Source organism: Pseudophryne corroboree, chromosome 6, assembly GCF_028390025.1.
Source record: "Pseudophryne corroboree isolate aPseCor3 chromosome 6, aPseCor3.hap2, whole genome shotgun sequence".
NCBI lineage: Eukaryota > Metazoa > Chordata > Amphibia > Anura > Myobatrachidae > Pseudophryne > Pseudophryne corroboree.
In genome coordinates this window covers 842308479-842328034 of record NC_086449.1, presented here as the reverse complement: position 1 = coordinate 842328034, position 19556 = coordinate 842308479, and the positions used below count along the sequence as shown (strand labels likewise).

Below are 19556 nucleotides of genomic sequence, written 5' to 3'. Positions count from 1 at the left end.
AAATGGACGACCTCCTGATAAGAACAAGGTCCAGAGAACAGTTGGAGGTCGGAGTAGCACTATCTCAAGTAGTTCTACGACAGCACGGGTGGATTCTAAATATTCCAAAACCGCAGTTGTTCCGACGACACGTCTGCTGGTCCTAGGGATGATTCTGGACACAGTCCAGGAAAAGGTGTTTCTCCCAGAGGAGAAAGCCAGGGAGTTATCCGAGCTAATCGGGATCCTCCTAAAACCAGGAAAAGTGTCAGTGCATCATTGCACAAGAGTCCTGGTAAAAATGGTGGCTTATTACGAAGCGCTTCCATTCGGCAGATTTCACGCAAGAACTCTTCAGTGGGATCTGCTGGACAAATGGTCCGGATCGCATCTTCAGATGCATCAGCGGATAACCCTATATCCAAGGACAAGGGTGTCTCTCCTGTGGTGATTACAGAGTGCTCATCTTCTAGAGGGCCGCAGATTCGGCATTCAGGATTGGATGCTCGTGACCACGGAGGCCAGCCTGAGAGGCTGGGGAGCAGTCACACAAGGAGTGTGATCAAGTCTGGAGAATTCTCTCCACATAAATATACTGGATCTAAGAGCAAATTTATAATGCTCTAAGCTTAGCAAGACCTCTGCTTCAAGGTCAGCCGGTATTGATCCAGTGGGATAACATCACGGCAGTCGCCCACGTAAACAGAAAGGGCGGCACAAGAAGCAGGAGGGCAGTGGCAAAACTGCAAGGATTTTTCGCTAGGCGGAAAATCATGTGATAACACTGTCAGCAGTGTTCATTCCGGGAGTGGACGACTGGGAAGCAGACTTCCTCAGCAGGCACGACCTCCACCCGGGAGAGTGGGAACTTCATCGGGAAGTTTTCCGCATGATTGTGAACCGTTGGGAAAGACCAAAGGTGGACATGATGGCGTCCCGCCCGAACAAAAAATGGGACAGGTATTGCGCCAGGTCACGAGACCTTCAGGCGATAGCTGTGGACGTCCTGGTAACACCGTGGGTGTAACAGTCGGTGTATGTGTTCCCTCCTCCGCTTCTCATAACCAAGGTATTGAGAATTATAAGACATAGAGGAGTAAGAACTATACTCGTGGCTCCGGATTGGCCAAGAGGGACTTGGTAACCGGAACTTCAAGAGATGCTCACAGAGGACTAATGGCCTCGGGAGCTAAGAAGGGATTTGCTTTCAGCAAGTACCATGTCTGTTCCAAGAGGAACCGTGGCATCGGCCTTTAAGAAAGGACTTGCTCCAGCAGGGACCTTGTCTGTTCCAAGACTTACCGCGACTGCGTTTGACGGCATGGCGGTTTGAACGCCGGATCCTAAGGGAAAAGGCATTCCGGAAGAGGTCATACCTACCCTGGTCAAAGCCAGGAAGGAGGTGACCGCACAACGTTATCACCACATGTGGTAAAAATATGTTGCGTGGGTGAGGCCAGGAAGGCCCCACGAAAAAATTTCAACTAGGTCGATTTCTGCACTTCCTGAAAACAGGAGTGTCTATGAGCCTAAAATTGGGGTCCATTACGGTTCAAGTTTCGGCCCTATAGATTTTCTTCCAGAAAGAATTGGCTTCAGTTCCTGAAGTCCAGACGTTTGTCAAGGGAGTATTGCATATACAGCCCTTGTGTGCCTCCAGTGGCACCGTGGGATCTCAACGTAGTGTTGGGATTCCTCAAATCATATTGGTTTGAACCACTCAAATCTGTGGATTTGAAATATCTCACATGGAAAGTGACCATGCTGTTGGCCCTGGCCTCGGCCAGGCGATTGTCAAAATTGGCGGCTTTGTCTTACAAAAGCCCATATTTGATTTTCCATTCGGACAGGGCAGAACTGCGGACTCGTCCCCAGTTTCTTCCTAAGGTGGTGTCAGCGTTTCACCTGAAACAACCTATTGTGGTGCCTGCGGCTACTAGGGACTTGGAGGACTCCAAGTTGCTAGACGTTGTCAGGGCCCTGAAAATATATATATATATATATATATAATTCCAGGACGGCTGGAGTCAGAAAGTCTGACTTGCTGTTTATATTGTAGGCACCCAAAAAGCTGGGTGCTCCTGCTTCTAAGCAGACTATTGCTTGTTGGATGTGTAATACAATTCAGCTTGCACATTCTGTGGCAGGCCTGCCACAGCCAAAATCTGTAAATGCCCATTCCACAAGGAAGGTGGGCTCATCTTGGGCGGCTGCCCGAGGGGTCTCGGCTTTACAACTTTGCCGAGCAGCTACTTAGTCAGGGGCAAACACGTTTGCTAAATTATACAAATTTGATACCCTGGCTGAGGAGGACCTGGAGTTCTCTCATTTGGTGCTGCAGAGTCATCCGCACTCTCCCGCCCGTTTGGGAGCTTTGGTATAATCCCCATGGTCCTGACGGAGTCCCCAGCATCCACTAGGACGTTAGAGAAAATAAGATTTTACTTACCGATAAATCTATTTCTCGTAGTCCGTAGTGAATGCTGGGCGCCCATCCCTAGTGCGGATTGTCTGCAATACTTGTACATAGTTATTGTTACAAAAAAATCGGGTTATTATTGTTGTGAGCCATCTTTTTTAGAGGCTACTTCATTGTTATCATACTGTTAACTGGGTTAAAATCACAAGTTGTACGGTGTGATTGGTGTGGCTGGTATGAGTCTTACCCGGGATTCAAGATCCTTCCTTATTGTGTACGCTCGTCCGGGCACAGTACCTAACTGAGGCTTGGAGGAGGGTCATAGGGGGAGGAGCCAGTACACACCATGTGATCCTAAAAGCTTGCTTTTGTGCCCTGTCTCCTGCGGAGCCGCTATTCCCCATGGTCCTGACGGAGTCCCCAGCATCCACTACGGACTATGAGAAATAGATTTATCGGTAAGTAAAATCTTATTTTTATCATCCTCTGCAGAAGGATTAGTGGACTTTAATCTGAACATTTTTGAGCCAGGCTTTCCCCAAAATCTCAGAAAAAAGAGAGCGTCCCCATTACATACGAGAGCGGTGCCTGCTCATCTTGCTGAATGTTCAGGGTCTCGTGGACTACAATGATTAAGCTGTGTACCCCTAGACTGGTGGGGAATCCTCCTCAAACTCAGGATCTAAAACATCACCCTCCTGGGACGAGCAACCAGACACCCAGGAATTTCACCTTTGAAGATGAAGGACGCTTTTTTTGTACCAGGCATCTTCTCCATTGAGGAAGAAACCCTAGAAAAGCTCTACTTATTACTTTTCTCATACGTCCTAGAGGATGCTGGGGACACTTCAAGAACCATTGGGTATAGACGGGATCCACAGGAGACATGGGCACTTTAAGACTTTCAAAGGGGTGTGAACTGGCTCCTCCCTCTATGCCCCTCCTCCAGACTCCAGTTTAGAATCTGTGCCCAGGCAGACTGGATGCACTCCAGGGGATCTCTACTGAGTTTCTCTGAAAAGACTTTGTTAGGTTTTTATTTTCAGGGAGCACTGCTGGCAACAGTCTCTCTGCATCGTGGGACTGAGGGGAGAGAAGTCAGACCTACTTCTGTGAGTTTAAAAGCTCTGCTTCTTTGGCTACAGGACACCATTAGCTCCAGAGGGTCTGGAACGCTAGGTACGCCTAGGGGTTCATTCCCAGAGCCCGCCGTCAACCCCCTTGCAGAGCCAGAGGTCAGAAGACAGGTGAGTAGAAGAAGATCAGAAGACTTCAGTGACGGCTGCGCGCCATGCTCCCACACACAACAGCGGTGTGGGGGGGGGGGCGGCGCCCTGGGCAGCATATAAACCTCATATATCTATTTGGCAACAGCGGACTAAGTGCCTGGGCACCGTCCGGACCCCAGCCAGTGTAAAAAAGTGTAAAAATGAGCGGGTCTGAAGCGCGCCAGTACAGGGGCGGGGTTTAGCCCTCACAGCACACAGCCCGACGCCATTTTCTCTTCACAAGGCTGCAGAGACGCTCGTCCTTCCTCACACTGCTGTACAAGTAACAGGGTGAAAAAAAGGGGGGGGGGGGCACAGCGATTTTGGTGCATTATATTAGTTTATAAAAGCGCTGCAGGTCTGGGACATTGTCTGTAGTGTTCAGACCGGGTTTAGGTGCTGAGGTGTGAGCTGGCTATATCTCCCTCTGTGTCTCTGACAGGCTTTACTGTAGGTCTGTCCCCTGTAGGCCCAGTGTATCTACATGTGGTGGGTGCACGTGTGTCGGCATGTCTGAGGCGGAGTGCTCATCCCAGGAGGAGACTGTGTTAGGGACACAAAAGGCTGTGGGAGTGACCCTGTCGGCACTGCCGACACCGGATTGGGTGAATGTTTTGAGTGCTTTGAATGCTAATGTGGCTCTGATTAATAAAAGATTGGATAAATCTGAGTCTCAGAACCAGGCTTGGAAGAAATCCATAGAGGATGTGTTTTTTCAAGTCCAGACCCCTTTGGGGTCACAAAAATTTTAATTTGCCCAGCTGGCAGACACGGATACCGACACGGACACTGACTCAAGTGTCGACTATAGTGATGCCAGATTAGATCCAAAACTAGCAGAGAGCATTCAGTACATGATTGTGGCTATAAAAGATGTATTACATATCACTGAGGACCCTGATGTTCCTGATACTAGGGTCTGTATGTATAAAGGAAAGAAGCCTGAGGTAACGTTTCCTCCCTCTCATGAACTGAACGCACTTTGTGAAAAGGTTTGGGAAAATCCTGACGAGAAGTTTCAGATTCCCAAAAGGATAGTAGTGGCGTATCCGTTTCCCTCTGGGGATAGGGTAAAATGGGAGTCACCCCCCATTGTGGACAAAGCTCTATCACGGCTGTCCAAAAAGGTGGCTCTTCCGTCCCCTGACACGGCAGCCCTAAAGGATCCTGCGGATCGTAGACAGGTAAATACATTGAAATCCATTTATGTCACCACAGGTACGCTATTCAGACCAGCCATTGCATCTGCGTGGGTGAGTAGTGCTATCGAAAGATGGGCAGATAACTTGTCATCTGAAATGGATACCCTGGATAGGGATAGCATTCTTCTGACACTAGGTCATATCAGGGACGCTGCAGCCTATCTAAAGGAAGCTGCGAGGGATATTGGCCTCTTGGGTTCACGGGCCAATGCCATGGCAGTCTCAGCTAGGAGAGCATTGTGGATTCATCAATGGAATGCTGATGCTGACTCTAAGAAAGCTATTGAGTCTCTACCGTATAAAGGTGGTGTATTGTTTGGTGACGGCCTCGCTGAGTTGGTATCTACGGCTACTGCGGGTAAGTCATCATTTTTACCTTATGTGCCTGCACCACAAAAGAAAGCACACCACGATCAGATGCAGTCCTTTCGGCCCTATAAATACAGAAAAGGCCGAGGGTCTTCCTTCCTTGCTACTAGAGGAAAGGGTAAGCGATCACCGGCCGTGGCCGGTTCCCAAGAGCAGAAGTCCTCCCTGGCTTCTGCCAAGTCCACCGCATGACGCTGGGGCTCCTCTGCGGGAGTCCGCACCGGTGGGGGCACGTCTCAGGCTCTTCAGTCAGTTCTGGGCTCGTTCGGGCCTGGACCCATGGGTTTTAGAAATAGTGTCCCAAGGGTACAAACTGGAGTTTCAAGAAGTTCCCCCTCACCGATTTTTCAAATCAGCCTTACCAGCTTCTCTTCCAGACAGGGAGGTGGTATGCGCCGCAATACAAAAATTGTGTCGAAATCACGTCATTGTCAGGGTTCCCCCGTCACAACAGGGGGGAGGCTTTTATTCGAGCCTGTTCGTGGTCCCGAAGCCAGACGGCTCAGTCAGAGCAATCCTGAACCTCAAATCCCTCAATTTCTACCTGAGAAAATTCAAATTCAAGATGGAATCTCTCCGGGCAGTGATCTCCAGTCTGGAGGAGGGGGATTTTATGGTGTCGGTAGACATAGAGGATGCCTACTTACATGTTCCCATTTATCCTCCGCATCAGGCTTACCTGAGGTTTGCAGTTCAGGATTTGTCATTACCAATTTCAGAAGTTGCCGTTTGGTCTGTCCACGGCTCCGAGGGTTTTCACCAAAGTAATGGCCGAAATGATGGTTCTCCTGCGCAAACAAGGAGTCACAATTATCCCGTACTTGGACGATCTCCTGATTAAAGGCGAGATCCAGGGACCAATTACTGCAGAACATTACGCTCTCCCTGACAATTCTGCAGCAACATGGTTGGTTCCTAAACTTGCCAAAATCACAGTTGGTTCCGACAACACGGCTGTCGTTTTTGGAAATGATTCTGGACACAGAATTACAGAGTTTTTCTTCCAGTGGAAAAGGCTCTGGAAATTCAGAACCTGGTCAAAAAATTCTGAAACCAGCAAGAGTATCGATACATCAATGCACTCGGTTGCTGGGGAAGATGGTGGCGGCCTACAAGGCCATTCAGTTTGGCAGATTCCTTGCCAGAGTGCTTCAGTGGGACCTATTGGACAAGTGGTCCGGGTACCATCTGCACATGCACCGAAGGATAACCCTGTCCTCCAAGACCAGAATCTCACTCCTGTGGTGGCTGCGCAGCTCTTACCTCCTAGAGGGACGCGGGTTCGGGGTCCAGGACTGGATCGTAGTGACCACAGATGCGAGTCTCCGAGACTGGGGAACAGTCACGCAGGGGAAAAGCTTCCAGGGAAAATGGTCAAGCCGGGAAATGTGTCTACACATAAACGTTCTGGAGTTAAGGGCCATTCACAACGGCCTTCTGCAAGCGGAACATCTTCTTCGCAATCGGCCCGTCTTGATTCAGTCGGACAACATAACAGCAGTAGCGTACATAAACCGCCAGGGCGGAACAAAGAGCAGAGCGGCAATGGCAGATGCCACAAAGGTGCTCAGTTGGGCGGAAAGGCATGCAAGCGCTCTATCAGCGATCTTCATTCCATGAGTAGACACCTGGGAAGCAGACTTCCTCAGCAGACACGATCTCCATCCAGGAGAGGGGGGTCTTCATCAAGAGGTCTTTGCAGAAGTGACAAGTCGTTGGGGAATTCCTCAAATAGACATGATGACGTCTCGCCTCAACAAGAAACTTCAGAGATATTGTTCCAGGTCGAGAGACCCTCAAGCAATAGCAGTGGACGCCCTAGTGACACCGTGGGTGTTTCAGTCGGTGTACGTGTTTCCTCCGCTTCCACTCATTTCAAAAGTGTTAAAGATCATAAGAAGAACAAAGGTTCAAGCGATCCTCATTGTTCCAGACTGGCCATGAGGGCTTAGTATCCAGATCTTCAGGAATTACTCATAGGAGATCCTTGGCCTCTTCCTCTGAGGGAGGATCTATTACGGCAGGGGCCGTGCGTGTTCCAAGACTTACTGCAACTTCGTTTGACTGCTTGGAGGTTGAACGCCGGATCCTAGCCCGAAAGGGTATTCCCAAGGAAGTCATCCCCACTCTTATTCAGGCCAGGAAAGGAGTAACGTCTAAACATTACCACCGTATTTGGAGAAAATATGTGTCTTGGTGTGAATCCCAGAAAGCTCCTACGGAAGAATTTCAGTTAGGACGTTTTCTCCATTTTCTACAAGCCGGTGTGGATGCGGGCCTAAAGTTGGGCTCAATTAAAGTTCAAATTTCGGCTTTATCGGTTTTCTTCCAAAAACAATTGGCCTCCTTTCCCGAAATTCAGACCTTTGTGAAAGGCGTATTGCACATCCAACCTCCCTTTGTGCCCCCTGTGGCACCATGGGATCTTAACGTGGTGTTGCAGTTCCTTCAATCTCATTGGTTTGAGCCTTTACAGGAGGTAGAGTTGAAATTCCTTACTTGGAAAGTGGTCATGCTGTTGGCCTTGGCTTCCGCAAGGCGGGTGTCTGAATTGGCGGCCTTGTCTCACAAGAGCCCTTATTTGATCTTCCATGAAGATAGAACAGAATTGAGGACTCGTCAGCAGTTTCTGCCGAAAGTGGTTTCATCGTTCCACTTGAACCAGCCTATTGTGGTGCCTGTGGCTACTGACGCCTTGCTGGAATCGAAGCTTCTCGATGTAGTAAGAGCTTTGAAAATTTATGTCGCCAGAACGGCTCAGTTTAGGAAAACAGAGGCTTTATTTGTCCTGTATGCTCACAATAAAATTGGGGCTCCTGCTTCCAAGCAGACTATTGCGCGCTGGATCTGTCATACGATTCAGCAGGCTTATGCTACGGCTGGATTGCCGTTACCGAAATCCGTGAAGGCCCATTCCACCAGAAAGGTGGGCTCATCCTGGGCGGCTGCCCGAGGGGACTCGGCATTACAGCTTTGCCGAGCTGCTACTTGGTCGGGATCAAACACCTTTGCGAAGTTTTACAAGTTTGATACCCTGACTGATGAGGACCTCATGTTTGGTCAATCGGTGCTGCAGAGTCATCTGCACTCTCCCGCCCGTTCTAAAGCTTTGGTATAAACCCCATGGTTCTTGAAGTGTCCCCAGCATCCTCTAGGACGTATGAGAAAATAGGATTTTAATACCTGCCGGTAAATCCTTTTCTCTTAGTCCGTAGAGGATGCTGGGCGCCCGTCCCAGTGCGGTCTCTATCTGCAGTTATTAGTTACGGTTACACACATGTTGTGTTAGGTTTATAGTCGGCCTGTTGCTGATGTTGGTCATGCCGTTGACTTGCGTTGTGTTGAATGCCATGTTGTAGGGTATGTTTGTGGTGTGAGCTGGTATGTATCTCACCTTACTTTAACAATAAATCCTTTTCCTCGAAATGTCCGTCTCCCTGGGCACAGTTCCTATAACTGGAGTCTGGAGGAGGGGCATAGAGGGAGGAGCCAGTTCACACCCCTTTTAAAGTCTTAAAAGGCCCATGCCTCCTACGGATCCCATCTATACCCCATGGTTCTTGAAGTGTCCCCAGCATCCTCTACGGACTAAAAGAAAAAGATTTACCGGTAGATATTAAAATCCTATTATAAGGCTCTACTTATTACTTATAAGGCTCTACTTATTACGGGGCCACTGTTGCTTTTGAGAGGCCCCTCTGTCTGTCTGTCTGACTGTCTATCTGAGCCATCGAAGCCGCAACTGCCTACACATTCCCAACACGGACGCAGATCCGGGAAACAGACTCTCTAGGTGAGTCTGTGGTCACTCATAAAGCCCGTTGTGGAGACTGTTTCCTGTGTATAGGATCACAGGGCCTAATTCAGACCTGATTGCAACAGCAAATTTGTTCTCTAATGGGCAAAACCATGTGCAGTGCAGGTGGGGCAGATGTAACATGTGCAGAGAGAGTTAGATTTGGGTGGGTTATATTGTTTCTGTGCAGGGTAAATACTGGCTGCTTTATTTTTACACTGCATATTAGATTTCAATTTGATCACACCCCACCCAAATCTAACTCTCTCTGCACATGTTACACATCCCCCCCCTGCACTGCACATGTTACACCTGCCCCCCCCCCCCACCTGCACTGCACATGTTACACCTGCCCCACCTGCACTGCACGTGTTACACCTGCCCCACCTGCACTGCACGTGTTACACCTGCACTGCACATGTTACATCTGCCCCACCAGCACTGCACGTGTTACATCTGCCCCACCAGCACTGCACGTGTTACACCTGCCCCACCTGCACTGCACGTGATACACCTGCACTGCACATGTTACATCTGCCCCACCAGCACTGCACGTGTTACATCTGCCCCACCAGCACTGCACGTGTTGCATCTGCCCCACCAGCACTGCACGTGTTACATCTGCCCCACCAGCACTGCACATGGTTTGGCCCATTAGCTAACAAATTTGCTGCTGTGATCAGATCTGAATTAGTCCCACAGTCGGCGGCTGATACATGCTGGGAAAATGCTCCCGATACTCCCGTGTTTTTGCCGCCAGTCCCCATTACCTCCCACAAACGGCTGCTCCCTGTGTCAGTCACTAGTGAATGAATCCTCCCAGCGAGCACAATCGCAAATCAATCGCCACGTGTGCACATTGCAGCAATAATGCGTGTACACATAACGCGCAATTGTGAAAACACCGGCATAGTGTATGATAGGGGCCCATAGTCCTTTACATTATACAGAATACATTCCCTGTAACCGCTGGTATACACGTGCAGGTGGCGCTGTACACACTGACTGTAACCGCTGGTATACACGTGCAGGTGGCGCTGTACACACTGACTGTAACCGCTGGTATACACGTGCAGGTGGTGCTGTACACACTGACTGTAACCGCTGGTATACACGTGGCGCTGTACACACTGACTGTAACCGCTGGTATACACGTGGTGCTGTACACACTGACTGTAACCGCTGGTATACACGTGCAGGTGGCGCTGTACACACTGACTGTAACCGATGGTATACACGTGCAGGTGGTGCTGTACACACTGACTGTAACCACTGGTATACACGTGGCGCTGTACACACTGACTGTAACCGCTGGTATACACGTGGTGCTGTACACACTGACTGTAACCGCTGGTATACACGTGCAGGTGGCGCTGTACACACTGACTGTAACCGATGGTATACACGTGCAGGTGGCGCTGTACACACTGACTGTAACCGCTGGTATACACGTGCAGATGGCGCTGTACACACTGACTGTAACCGCTGGTATACACGTGCAGATGGCGCTGTACACACTGACTGTAACCGCTGGTATACACGTGCAGGTGGCGCTGTACACACTGACTGTAACCGCTGGTATACACGTGCAGGTGGTGCTGTACACACTGACTGTAACCGCTGGTATACACGTGCAGATGGTGCTGTACACACTGACTGTAACCGCTGGTATACACATGCAGATGGTGCTGTACACACTGACTGTAACCGCTGGTATACACGTGCAGATGGTGCTGTACACACTGACTGTAACCGCTGGTATACACGTGCAGATGGCGCTGTACACACTGACTGTAACCGCTGGTATACACATGCAGATGGTGCTGTACACACTGACTGTAACCGCTGGTATACACGTGCAGATGGTGCTGTACACACTGACTGTAACCGCTGGTATACACGTGCAGGTGGTGCTGTACACACTGACTGTAACCGCTGGTATACACGTGCAGGTGGTGCTGTACACACTGACTGTAACCGCTGGTATACACGTGCAGGTGGCGCTGTACACACTGACTGTAACCGCTGGTATACACGTGCAGATGGCGCTGTACACACTGACTGTAACCGCTGGTATACACGTGCAGATGGCGCTGTACACACTGACTGTAACCGCTGGTATACACGTGCAGATGGTGCTGTACACACTGACTGTAACCGCTGGTATACACGTGCAGATGGCGCTGTACACACTGACTGTAACCGCTGGTATACACGTGCAGGTGGTGCTGTACACACTGACTGTAACCGCTGGTATACACGTGCAGGTGGTGCTGTACACACTGACTGTAACAGCTATTATATACATGCTGATGGTATATACGTCTGACCACGGCCTCCTATGCCTGCGGCTGTGTGTCTGTATATGCAGCCCCCAGCTCTATGACAGGTACAGTGTCTCCGTCTGACCACGGCCTCCTATGCCTGCGGCTGTGTGTCTGTGAGCGCAGCCGCTTGCAGTGACGCTCCCATATTGCGGCCACTGAACTGACCTGTTAACGTGCTCTACTCTCCATCTCCTGGTCATCGCCTAGGAACGCCCATCACTTTTCCTTAGTTTCTCTGACGTCCTAGTGGATGCTGGAAACTCCGTAAGGACCATGGGGAATAGCGGGCTCCGAAGGAGGCTGGGCACTCTAGAAAGATCTTAGACTACCTGGTGTGCACTGGCTCCTCCCACTATGACCCTCCTCCAAGCCTCAGTTAGATTTCGTGCCCGGCCGAGGTTGGATGCACACTAGGGGCTCTCCTGAGCTCTTAGAAAGAAATAGACTTAGGTTTTTTTTATTTTCAGTGAGACCTGCTGGCAACAGGCTCACTGCAGCGAGGGACTAAGGGGAGAAGAAGCGAACTCGCCTGCTTGCAGCCGGATTGGGCTTCTTAGGCTACTGGACACCATTAGCTCCAGAGGGATCGACCGCAGGCCCAGTCCTTGGTGTTCGGTCCCGGAGCCACGCCGCCGTCCCCCTTACAGAGCCAGAAGCAAGAAGATGGTCCGGAAAATCGGCGGCAGAAGACATCAGTCTTCACCAAGGTAGCGCACAGCACTGCAGCTGTGCGCCATTGCTCCTCTCACACACTTCACACTCCGGTCACTGAGGGTGCAGGGCGCTGGGGGGGGGGGCGCCCTGAGGCAGCAATAAAAACACCTTGGCTGGCAAAAATACCTCAATATATAGCCCCAGGGGCTATATATGAGGTAAATACCCCTGCCAGATTCCATAAAAAATCGGGAGAATAGGCCGCGGAAAAGGGGCGGAGCTATCTCCCTCAAGCACACTGGCGCCATTTTCCCTCACAGCTCCGATGGAGGGAAGCTCCCTAGCTCTCCCCTGCAGTTTACAACACAGAAAAGGGTTAAAAAAGAGAGGGGGGGGCATTTAATTTAGGCGCAGTATACATATATAAAAAAAGCAGCTATAGGGGACATATCTCAGTTAGTCCCTGCATTATATAGCGCTCTGGTGTGTGCTGGCATACTCTCACTCTGTCTCCCCAAAGGGCTTTTGTGGGTCCTGTCCTCGTTTAGAGCATTCCCTGTGTGTCTGCGGTGTGTCGGTACGGCTGTGTCGACATGTTGAATGAGGAGGCTTATATGGTGATGGAGCAGAGGCCGATATATGTGATGTAGCCCCCTGTGGGGCCGACACCAGAGTGGATGGATAGGTAAAAGGTATTAACCGACAGTGTGAACTCCTTACATAAAAGGCTGGATGACGTAACAGCTGTGGGACAGCCGGCTTCTCAGCCCACGCCTGCCCAGGCGTCTCAAAGGCCATCAGGGGCTCAAAAACGCCCGCTCTCTCAGATGGCAGACACAGATGTCGACACGGAGTCTGACTCCAGTGTCGACAAGGTTGAGACATATACACAATCCACTAGGAACATCCGTGACGTGATCCCGGCAATAAAAAATGTGTTACACATTTCTGACATTAACCCAAGCACCTCTAAAAATGGGTTTTTAGGTTTGGGGAGAAAAAACAGGCAGTGTTTTGTTCCCCCATCAGATGAATAAATGAAGTGTGTGAAAAGCGTGGGTTCCCCCGTTTAGAAACTGGTAATTTCTAAAAAGTTACTGATGGCGTACCCTTTCCCGCCAGAGGATAAGTTACGCTGGGAGATATCCCCTAGGGTGGATAAGGCGCTCACACGGTTGTCAAAAAAGGTGGCACTGCCGTTTTAGGAACGGCCACTTTGAAGGTACCTGTTGATAAAAGACAGGAGGATATCCTGAAGTCTGTATTTACACACTCAGGTACTAGACTGAAACCTGCAGATCGTGCTGCTGCAGCGTGGTCGGTGACCCTGTCAAACATGAGAACATATTAAAGACGTCGTCTTATATATGGGGGATGCACAGAGGGATATTTTGCCGGCTGGCATCCAAAATGAATGTAATGACCATTCTGTCAGGAGGGTATTAGAGACCTGTCACGGGACAGGTGATGCTGACTTTAAAAAGATTCTGCCTTATAAGGGTGAGGAATTATTTGGGGATGGTCTCTGGGACCTCGTATCCACAGCCACAGCTGGGAAGAAATATTTTTACCTCAGGTTTCCTCACAGACTAAGAAAGCACTGTATTATCAGGTACAGTCCTTTCGGCTTCAGAAAAGCAAGCGGGTCAAAGGCGCTTCCTTTCTGTACAGAGACAAGGGAAGAGGGAAAAAGCTGCACCAGTCAGCCTGCTCCCAGATTAAAAATTCTTCTCTCGCTTCCTCTGAGCCCACAGCATGACGCGGGGGCTCCACAGGTGTAGCCAGGTACGGTGGGGGGCCGTCTAAAAAAATTTCAGCGATAAGTGGGCTCGCTCACAGGTGGATCCCTGTTTCATTCAAGTAGTATTTCAGGGGTACAAGCTGGAATTCGAGATATCTCCCCCCAGCCGTTTCCTAGATTATGGCTTGCCGACAACTCCCTCAGGCAGGGAGGCTGTACTAAAGGCAATTAATAAGCAGTATTCCCAACAGGTAATACTCAAGTGCCCCTACTTCAACAAGGACGGGGTTACTATTCTACACGGGTTGGGGTACCGAAACCGCATGGTTCGGTGTGACCCATTTATATTAAAATCCTTGAACACATACATAAAAAAATTCAAGTTCAAGATGGAATCGCTCGGGGCGGTTATTGCAAGCCTGGACGAGGGGGATTACATGGTATCCCAGGACATCAAGGATGCTTACCTGCATGTCCCCATTTACCATCCTCGCCAGAAGTACCTCAGATTTGTGGTACAGGATTACCATTACCAAGTCCAGACAGGACTGTACAAGGCACCGAGGGTGTTTACCGGCGTAATGGCCGAAATGATGATACTCCTTCGAAAAAAGGGAGTTTTAATTATTCCGTACTTGGACAATCTCCTTATAAGGGCGAGGTCCAAGGAGCAGTTGCTAGTCGGGGTAGCACTATTTTGGAAAGCGCTACAACAGCAGAGTTGGATTCTAAACAGTCCAAAGTCACAGCTGGTTCCTATGACACGTCTACTGTTCCTGGGGATGGTTCTGGACACAGACCAGAAATAAGTGTTTCTCCGGGAGGAGAAAGCCAAGGAGCTGTCATCTCTAGTCAGAGACCTCCTGAAGCCAAAACAGGTATCGGTGCATCATTGCACGCGAATCCTGGGAAAAAGGGTAGCTTCCTACGAAGCAATCCCATTCGGCAGGTTCCATGCAAGAACTTTTCAGTGGGACCTGTTGGACAAGTGGTCCGGATCGCATCTTCAAATGCATCGGCTGATAACCCTGTCTCCAAGGACCAGGGTATCTCTAAAATGGTGGCTGCAGAGTGCCCATCTTAAGGAGGGCCGCAGGTTCGACATACTGGACTAGGTCCTAGTGACCATGGAGGCCAGCCTTTGAGGCTGGGGGCAGTCACACAGGGAAGAAAATTCCAAGGACTTTGGTCAAGTCAGGTGACTTCTCTACATAGGCAAGGCCTCTGCTTCAAAACCAGCCGGTACTGATCCAATCAGACAACATCACGGCGGTCGCCCATGTAAACCGACAGGGCGACACAAGAAGCAGGATGGCGATGGCAAAAGCCACAAGGATTCTCCGATGGACGGAAAATCATGTGTTAGCACTGTCAACAGTGTTCATTCCGGGAGTGGACAACTGGGAAGCTGATCTTCTCAGCAGACACGACCTCCACCCGGGAGAGTGGGGACTTCATCCAGAAGTCTTCCAAAGGATTGTACACCTTTGGGAAAGGCCACAGGTGGACATGATGGCGTCCCGCCTCAACAAAAAGCTATAAAAGATATTGCGCCAGGTCAAAGGACCCTCAGGCGATAGTTGTGGACGCTCTGGTAACACCGTGGGTGTACCAGTCGTTTTATGTGTTCCCTCCTCTGCCCCTCATACCAAAGGTATTGAGAATAATAATAAGAAGGCGAGGAGTAAGAACGATACTCGTGGTTCCGGATTGGCCAAGAAGAGCTTGGTACCCAGAACTTCAAAAAATTATATCAGAGGACCCATGGCCTCTGCCGCTCAGACAGGACCTGCGGCAGCAGGGGCCCTGTCTGTTCCAAAACTTACCGCGGCTGCGTTTGACGGCATGGCGGTTGAACGCCGGATCCTGAAGGAAAAGGGAATTCCGGAGGAAGTCATTCCTACGCTTATTAAAGCTAGGAAAGAGGTTACAGCAAATCATTATCACCGCATATGGCGGAAGTATGTTGCATGGTGTGAGGCCGAAAAGGCCCCAACAGAGGAATTTCAACTAGGTCGATTTCTGCATTTCCTGCAAGCAGGAGTAAATATGGGCCTAAAACTGGGCTCCATTAAAGTACAGATCTCGGCTCTGTCGATTTTCTTTCAAAAAGAACTAGCTTCAGTACCTGAAGTTCAGACATTTGTAAAAGGAGTGCTGCATATTCAGCCCCCGTTTGTGCCCCCTGTGGCACCTTGGGATCTCAACGTGGTGTTGAGTTTCTTAAAATCACATTGGTTTGTACCACTAAAAACCGTGGATCTGAAATATCTCACGTGGAAGGTGGTCATGTTATTGGCCTTGGCTTCGGCCAGGCGAGTATCAAAATTGGCGGCTTTGTCCTGTAAAAGCCCTTATCTGATTTTCCATATGGATAGGGCAGAATTGAGGACTCGTCCCCAGTTTCTCCCTAAGGTGGTGTCAGCGTTTCACCTGAACCAGCCTATTGTGGTGCCTGCGGCTACTAGGGACTTGGAGGACTCCAAGTTGCTAGACGTTGTCAGGGCCCTGAAAATATATGTTTCCAGGACGGCTGGAGTCAGAAAATCTGACTCGCTATTTATCCTGTATGCACCCAACAAGCTGGGTGCTCCTGCTTCTAAGGAGACTATTGCTCGTTGGATTTGTAGTACAATTCAGCTTGCACATTCTGTGGCAGGCCTGCCACAGCCAAAATCTGTCAATGCCCATTCCACAAGGAAGGTGGGCTCATCTTGGGTGGCTGCCCGAGGGGTCTCGGCTTTACAACTTTGCCGAGCTGCTGCTTGGTCAGGGGCAAACACGTTTGCAAAATTCTATAAATTTGATACCCTGGCTGAGGAGGACCTGGAGTTCTCTCATTCGGTGTTGCAGAGTCATCCGCACTCTCCCGCCCGTTTGGGAGCTTTGGTATAATCCCCATGGTCCTTACGGAGTTCACAGTATCCACTAGGACGTCAGAGAAAATAAGAATTTACTCACCGGTAATTCTATTTCTCGTAGTCCGTAGTGGATGCTGGGCGCCCGTCCCAAGTGCGGTGTATCTGCAATACTTGTACGTAGTTATTGTTAACTAAATCGGGTTATTGTTGAGCCATCTGTTGAGAGGCTCGGTTGTTTCATACTGTTAACTGGGTTTCATATCACGAGTTATACGGTGTGATTGGTGTGGCTGGTATGAGTCTTACCCGGGATTCAAAATCCTTCCTTATTGTGTACGCTCGTCCGGGCACAGTATCCTAACTGAGGCTTGGAGGAGGGTCATAGTGGGAGGAGCCAGTGCACACCAGGTAGTCTAAGATCTTTCTAGAGTGCCCAGCCTCCTTCGGAGCCCGCTATTCCCCATGGTCCTTACGGAGTTCCCAGCATCCACTACGGACTACGAGAAATAGAATTACCGGTGAGTAAATTCTTATTTTTTCAAACACAGCCTGTGGCATATCAGTGAGGAGCTGATTGGCTGGGGCTTTAGTAGTCTGGTTACAGGTAGCTCCTCCCCTGTGACCCGGGTGATAGAGGAGAGTGAGGGGTGGCGGTCTCTGGGAACGTGTGTAATGACTGTCCTGTGTTCCCTGCAGGTCTCAGCACTGGCGCTGTGTGCGTGTATTCAGCTCGGGTGCAGGATGCCGTCAAAGCCCTGAAGGATGCTGGATGTAAGATACCCGTTGCATCAGGTAGGTGCAAACAGATGGGGCATCAGGTATGTGCGGTCAGACGGGGCATCTAGTAGGTGCACTCGGGCGGGGCATCAGGTACAGTATGTGCGGTTGGACGGGGCATTGGGTAGGTGCGGTTGGAGGGGGCATTGGGTAGGTGCGGTTGGACGGGGCATTGGGTAGGTGCGGTTGGACAGGTCATCGGGTAGGTGCGGTTGGACGGGGCATCGGGTAGGTGCGGTTGGACAGGTCATCGGGTAGGTGCGGTTGGACGGGGCATCGGGTAGGTGCGGTTGGACGGGGCATTGGGTAGGTGCGGTTGGACGGGGCATTAGGTAAAGTAGGTGCTGTTGGATGGGGCATTAGGTAAAGTAGGTGCGGTTGGACGGGGCATTAGGTAGGTGCGGTTGGACGGGGCATTGGGGAGGTGCCGTGCGGTTGGACGGGGCATTGGGTAGGTGCGGTCGGACGGGGCATCGGGTAGGTGCGGTCGGACGGGGCATCGGGTAGGTGCGGTCGGACGGGGCATCGGGTAGGTGCGGTCGGACGGGGCATCGGGTAGGTGCGGTTGGACGGGGCATCGGGTAGGTGCGGTTGGACGGGGCATTAGGTAAAGTAGGTGCTGTTGGACGGGGCATTAGGTAAAGTAGGTGTGGTTGGACGGGGCATTAGGTAGGTGCGGTTGGACGGGGCATTGGGGAGGTGCCGTGCGGTTGGACGGGGCATTGGGTAGGTGCGGTTGGACGGGGCATCGGGTAGGTGCGGTTGGACGGGGCATCGGGTAGGTGCGGTTGGACGGGGCATCGGGTAGGTGCGGTCGGACGGGGCATTAGGTAAGTGCGGTTTGATGGGGCATTAGGTATGTGCGGTTGGACGGGGCATTGGGTATGTGCGGTTGGACGGGGTATTAGGTAGGTGCGGTTGGATGGGGTATTAGGTAGGTGCGGTTGGACGGGGCATCGGGTAGGTGCGGTTGGACGGGGCATTAGGTAAGTGCGGTTGGATGGGGCATTAGGTAGGTGCGGTTGGACGGGGCATCTGATAGGTGCATATTGTGTATTTGTTGCTGTTTTTGTCTCATGGTTTCTTTGTACTCCCAGGGTGCCTGTTATGGTCTGACCATTCTTATATCCTCCTAAGTTCAAGCACACATCTGTGACCAAGTAGAGCTTATTGCAGCATACACTGACTATTACAGATAGCACAATATTAGAGCGAGCTCACTCTGACGTTTACTGGTAATGCAGCTTCCAGAGTAAATGTGGCTATCCTGACAACCCTGGCCTGATGACTATAGAGTTGCTTTGTCCCCTGGGAAGGAATGGCTGGAATATTATCCTGGGCTCTGCGGAGGCTGTGCTGAGTGAGTGTGGAGCAGTTACTGTGAGGGTGAGTGGAGTCTGTATGTTAGGGGTTAAGCCCGTGGGTTGCAGATGAGCAGAGATCAGCCAGGGATTTCCTGGAGTCAGAACCCGTGGTGCCGTATACCAATGCCGTACAGTGACGATCCAGCACAGACGGTAACCGTGGCTTGTGGTGGAACCTGGGACTGCCGCTTCGTGTCTGTATGCTGATCAGCTCTCATGTCCTGCTGGTACTTACCACATAATCCGCCACTACAGGCTCCTGTCCTCATGCGTGTCGGCTATTACTGGCTGTAGACGTCGGTGCTTCTCTCTTCCTATTAAATGGTGTAACACTATTTTTACTTTTCCCTCTGTGTTTGGGTCACTCACTAATTGACTATTTAGGAGGAGAGTGTGTACCAGACATTTGCTGAGATCAATGATCCAACAGTGTATATGGAACCGCCTGCAATTGCCGCCTACAGGAGTGTAACATTCCACTGAGTGCTGCTGGAGCCTTCTCCTTCCGCGTGTGTGGATGAGCAGAGTCCTGCCGAGAAGGAAATCACTGGGAACATGCGGGAACATCAGAAGCCCTGGGGCAGGGGCACAGTGTGTAGAGACCCCAGGTCTTGTTATACAGGTGACGTTGTACAGAGACCTGGGAGCTCACACCTGTGGTGATATATAGACCAGAGGATAATCAAACAGACGCTTACAGGCCAGGAATGCAGGATAGCCCAGTATGCTGGAGATAGGACAGCGCTGTTTATATGCGTAATTATGTGCGGGAACTCTGCACAGGTAATAGAGGTAACAA

The 19556-nt window shown here is 50.6% G+C and overlaps 1 protein-coding gene across 2 annotated transcripts in view; it reads left to right on the top strand.

Annotated features, from left to right (window-relative positions):
- DERA (deoxyribose-phosphate aldolase) overlaps window positions 1-19556 on the top strand; it is a 339267-nt gene that overhangs the window by 136116 nt on the left and 183595 nt on the right. For both annotated transcript variants that reach the window (XM_063929429.1, XM_063929428.1), the window contains exon 4: window positions 17313-17408. In XM_063929429.1, coding sequence (XP_063785499.1) covers window positions 17313-17408 — 96 coding nt within the window. The remainder of the gene's footprint in view (window positions 1-17312; window positions 17409-19556) is intronic.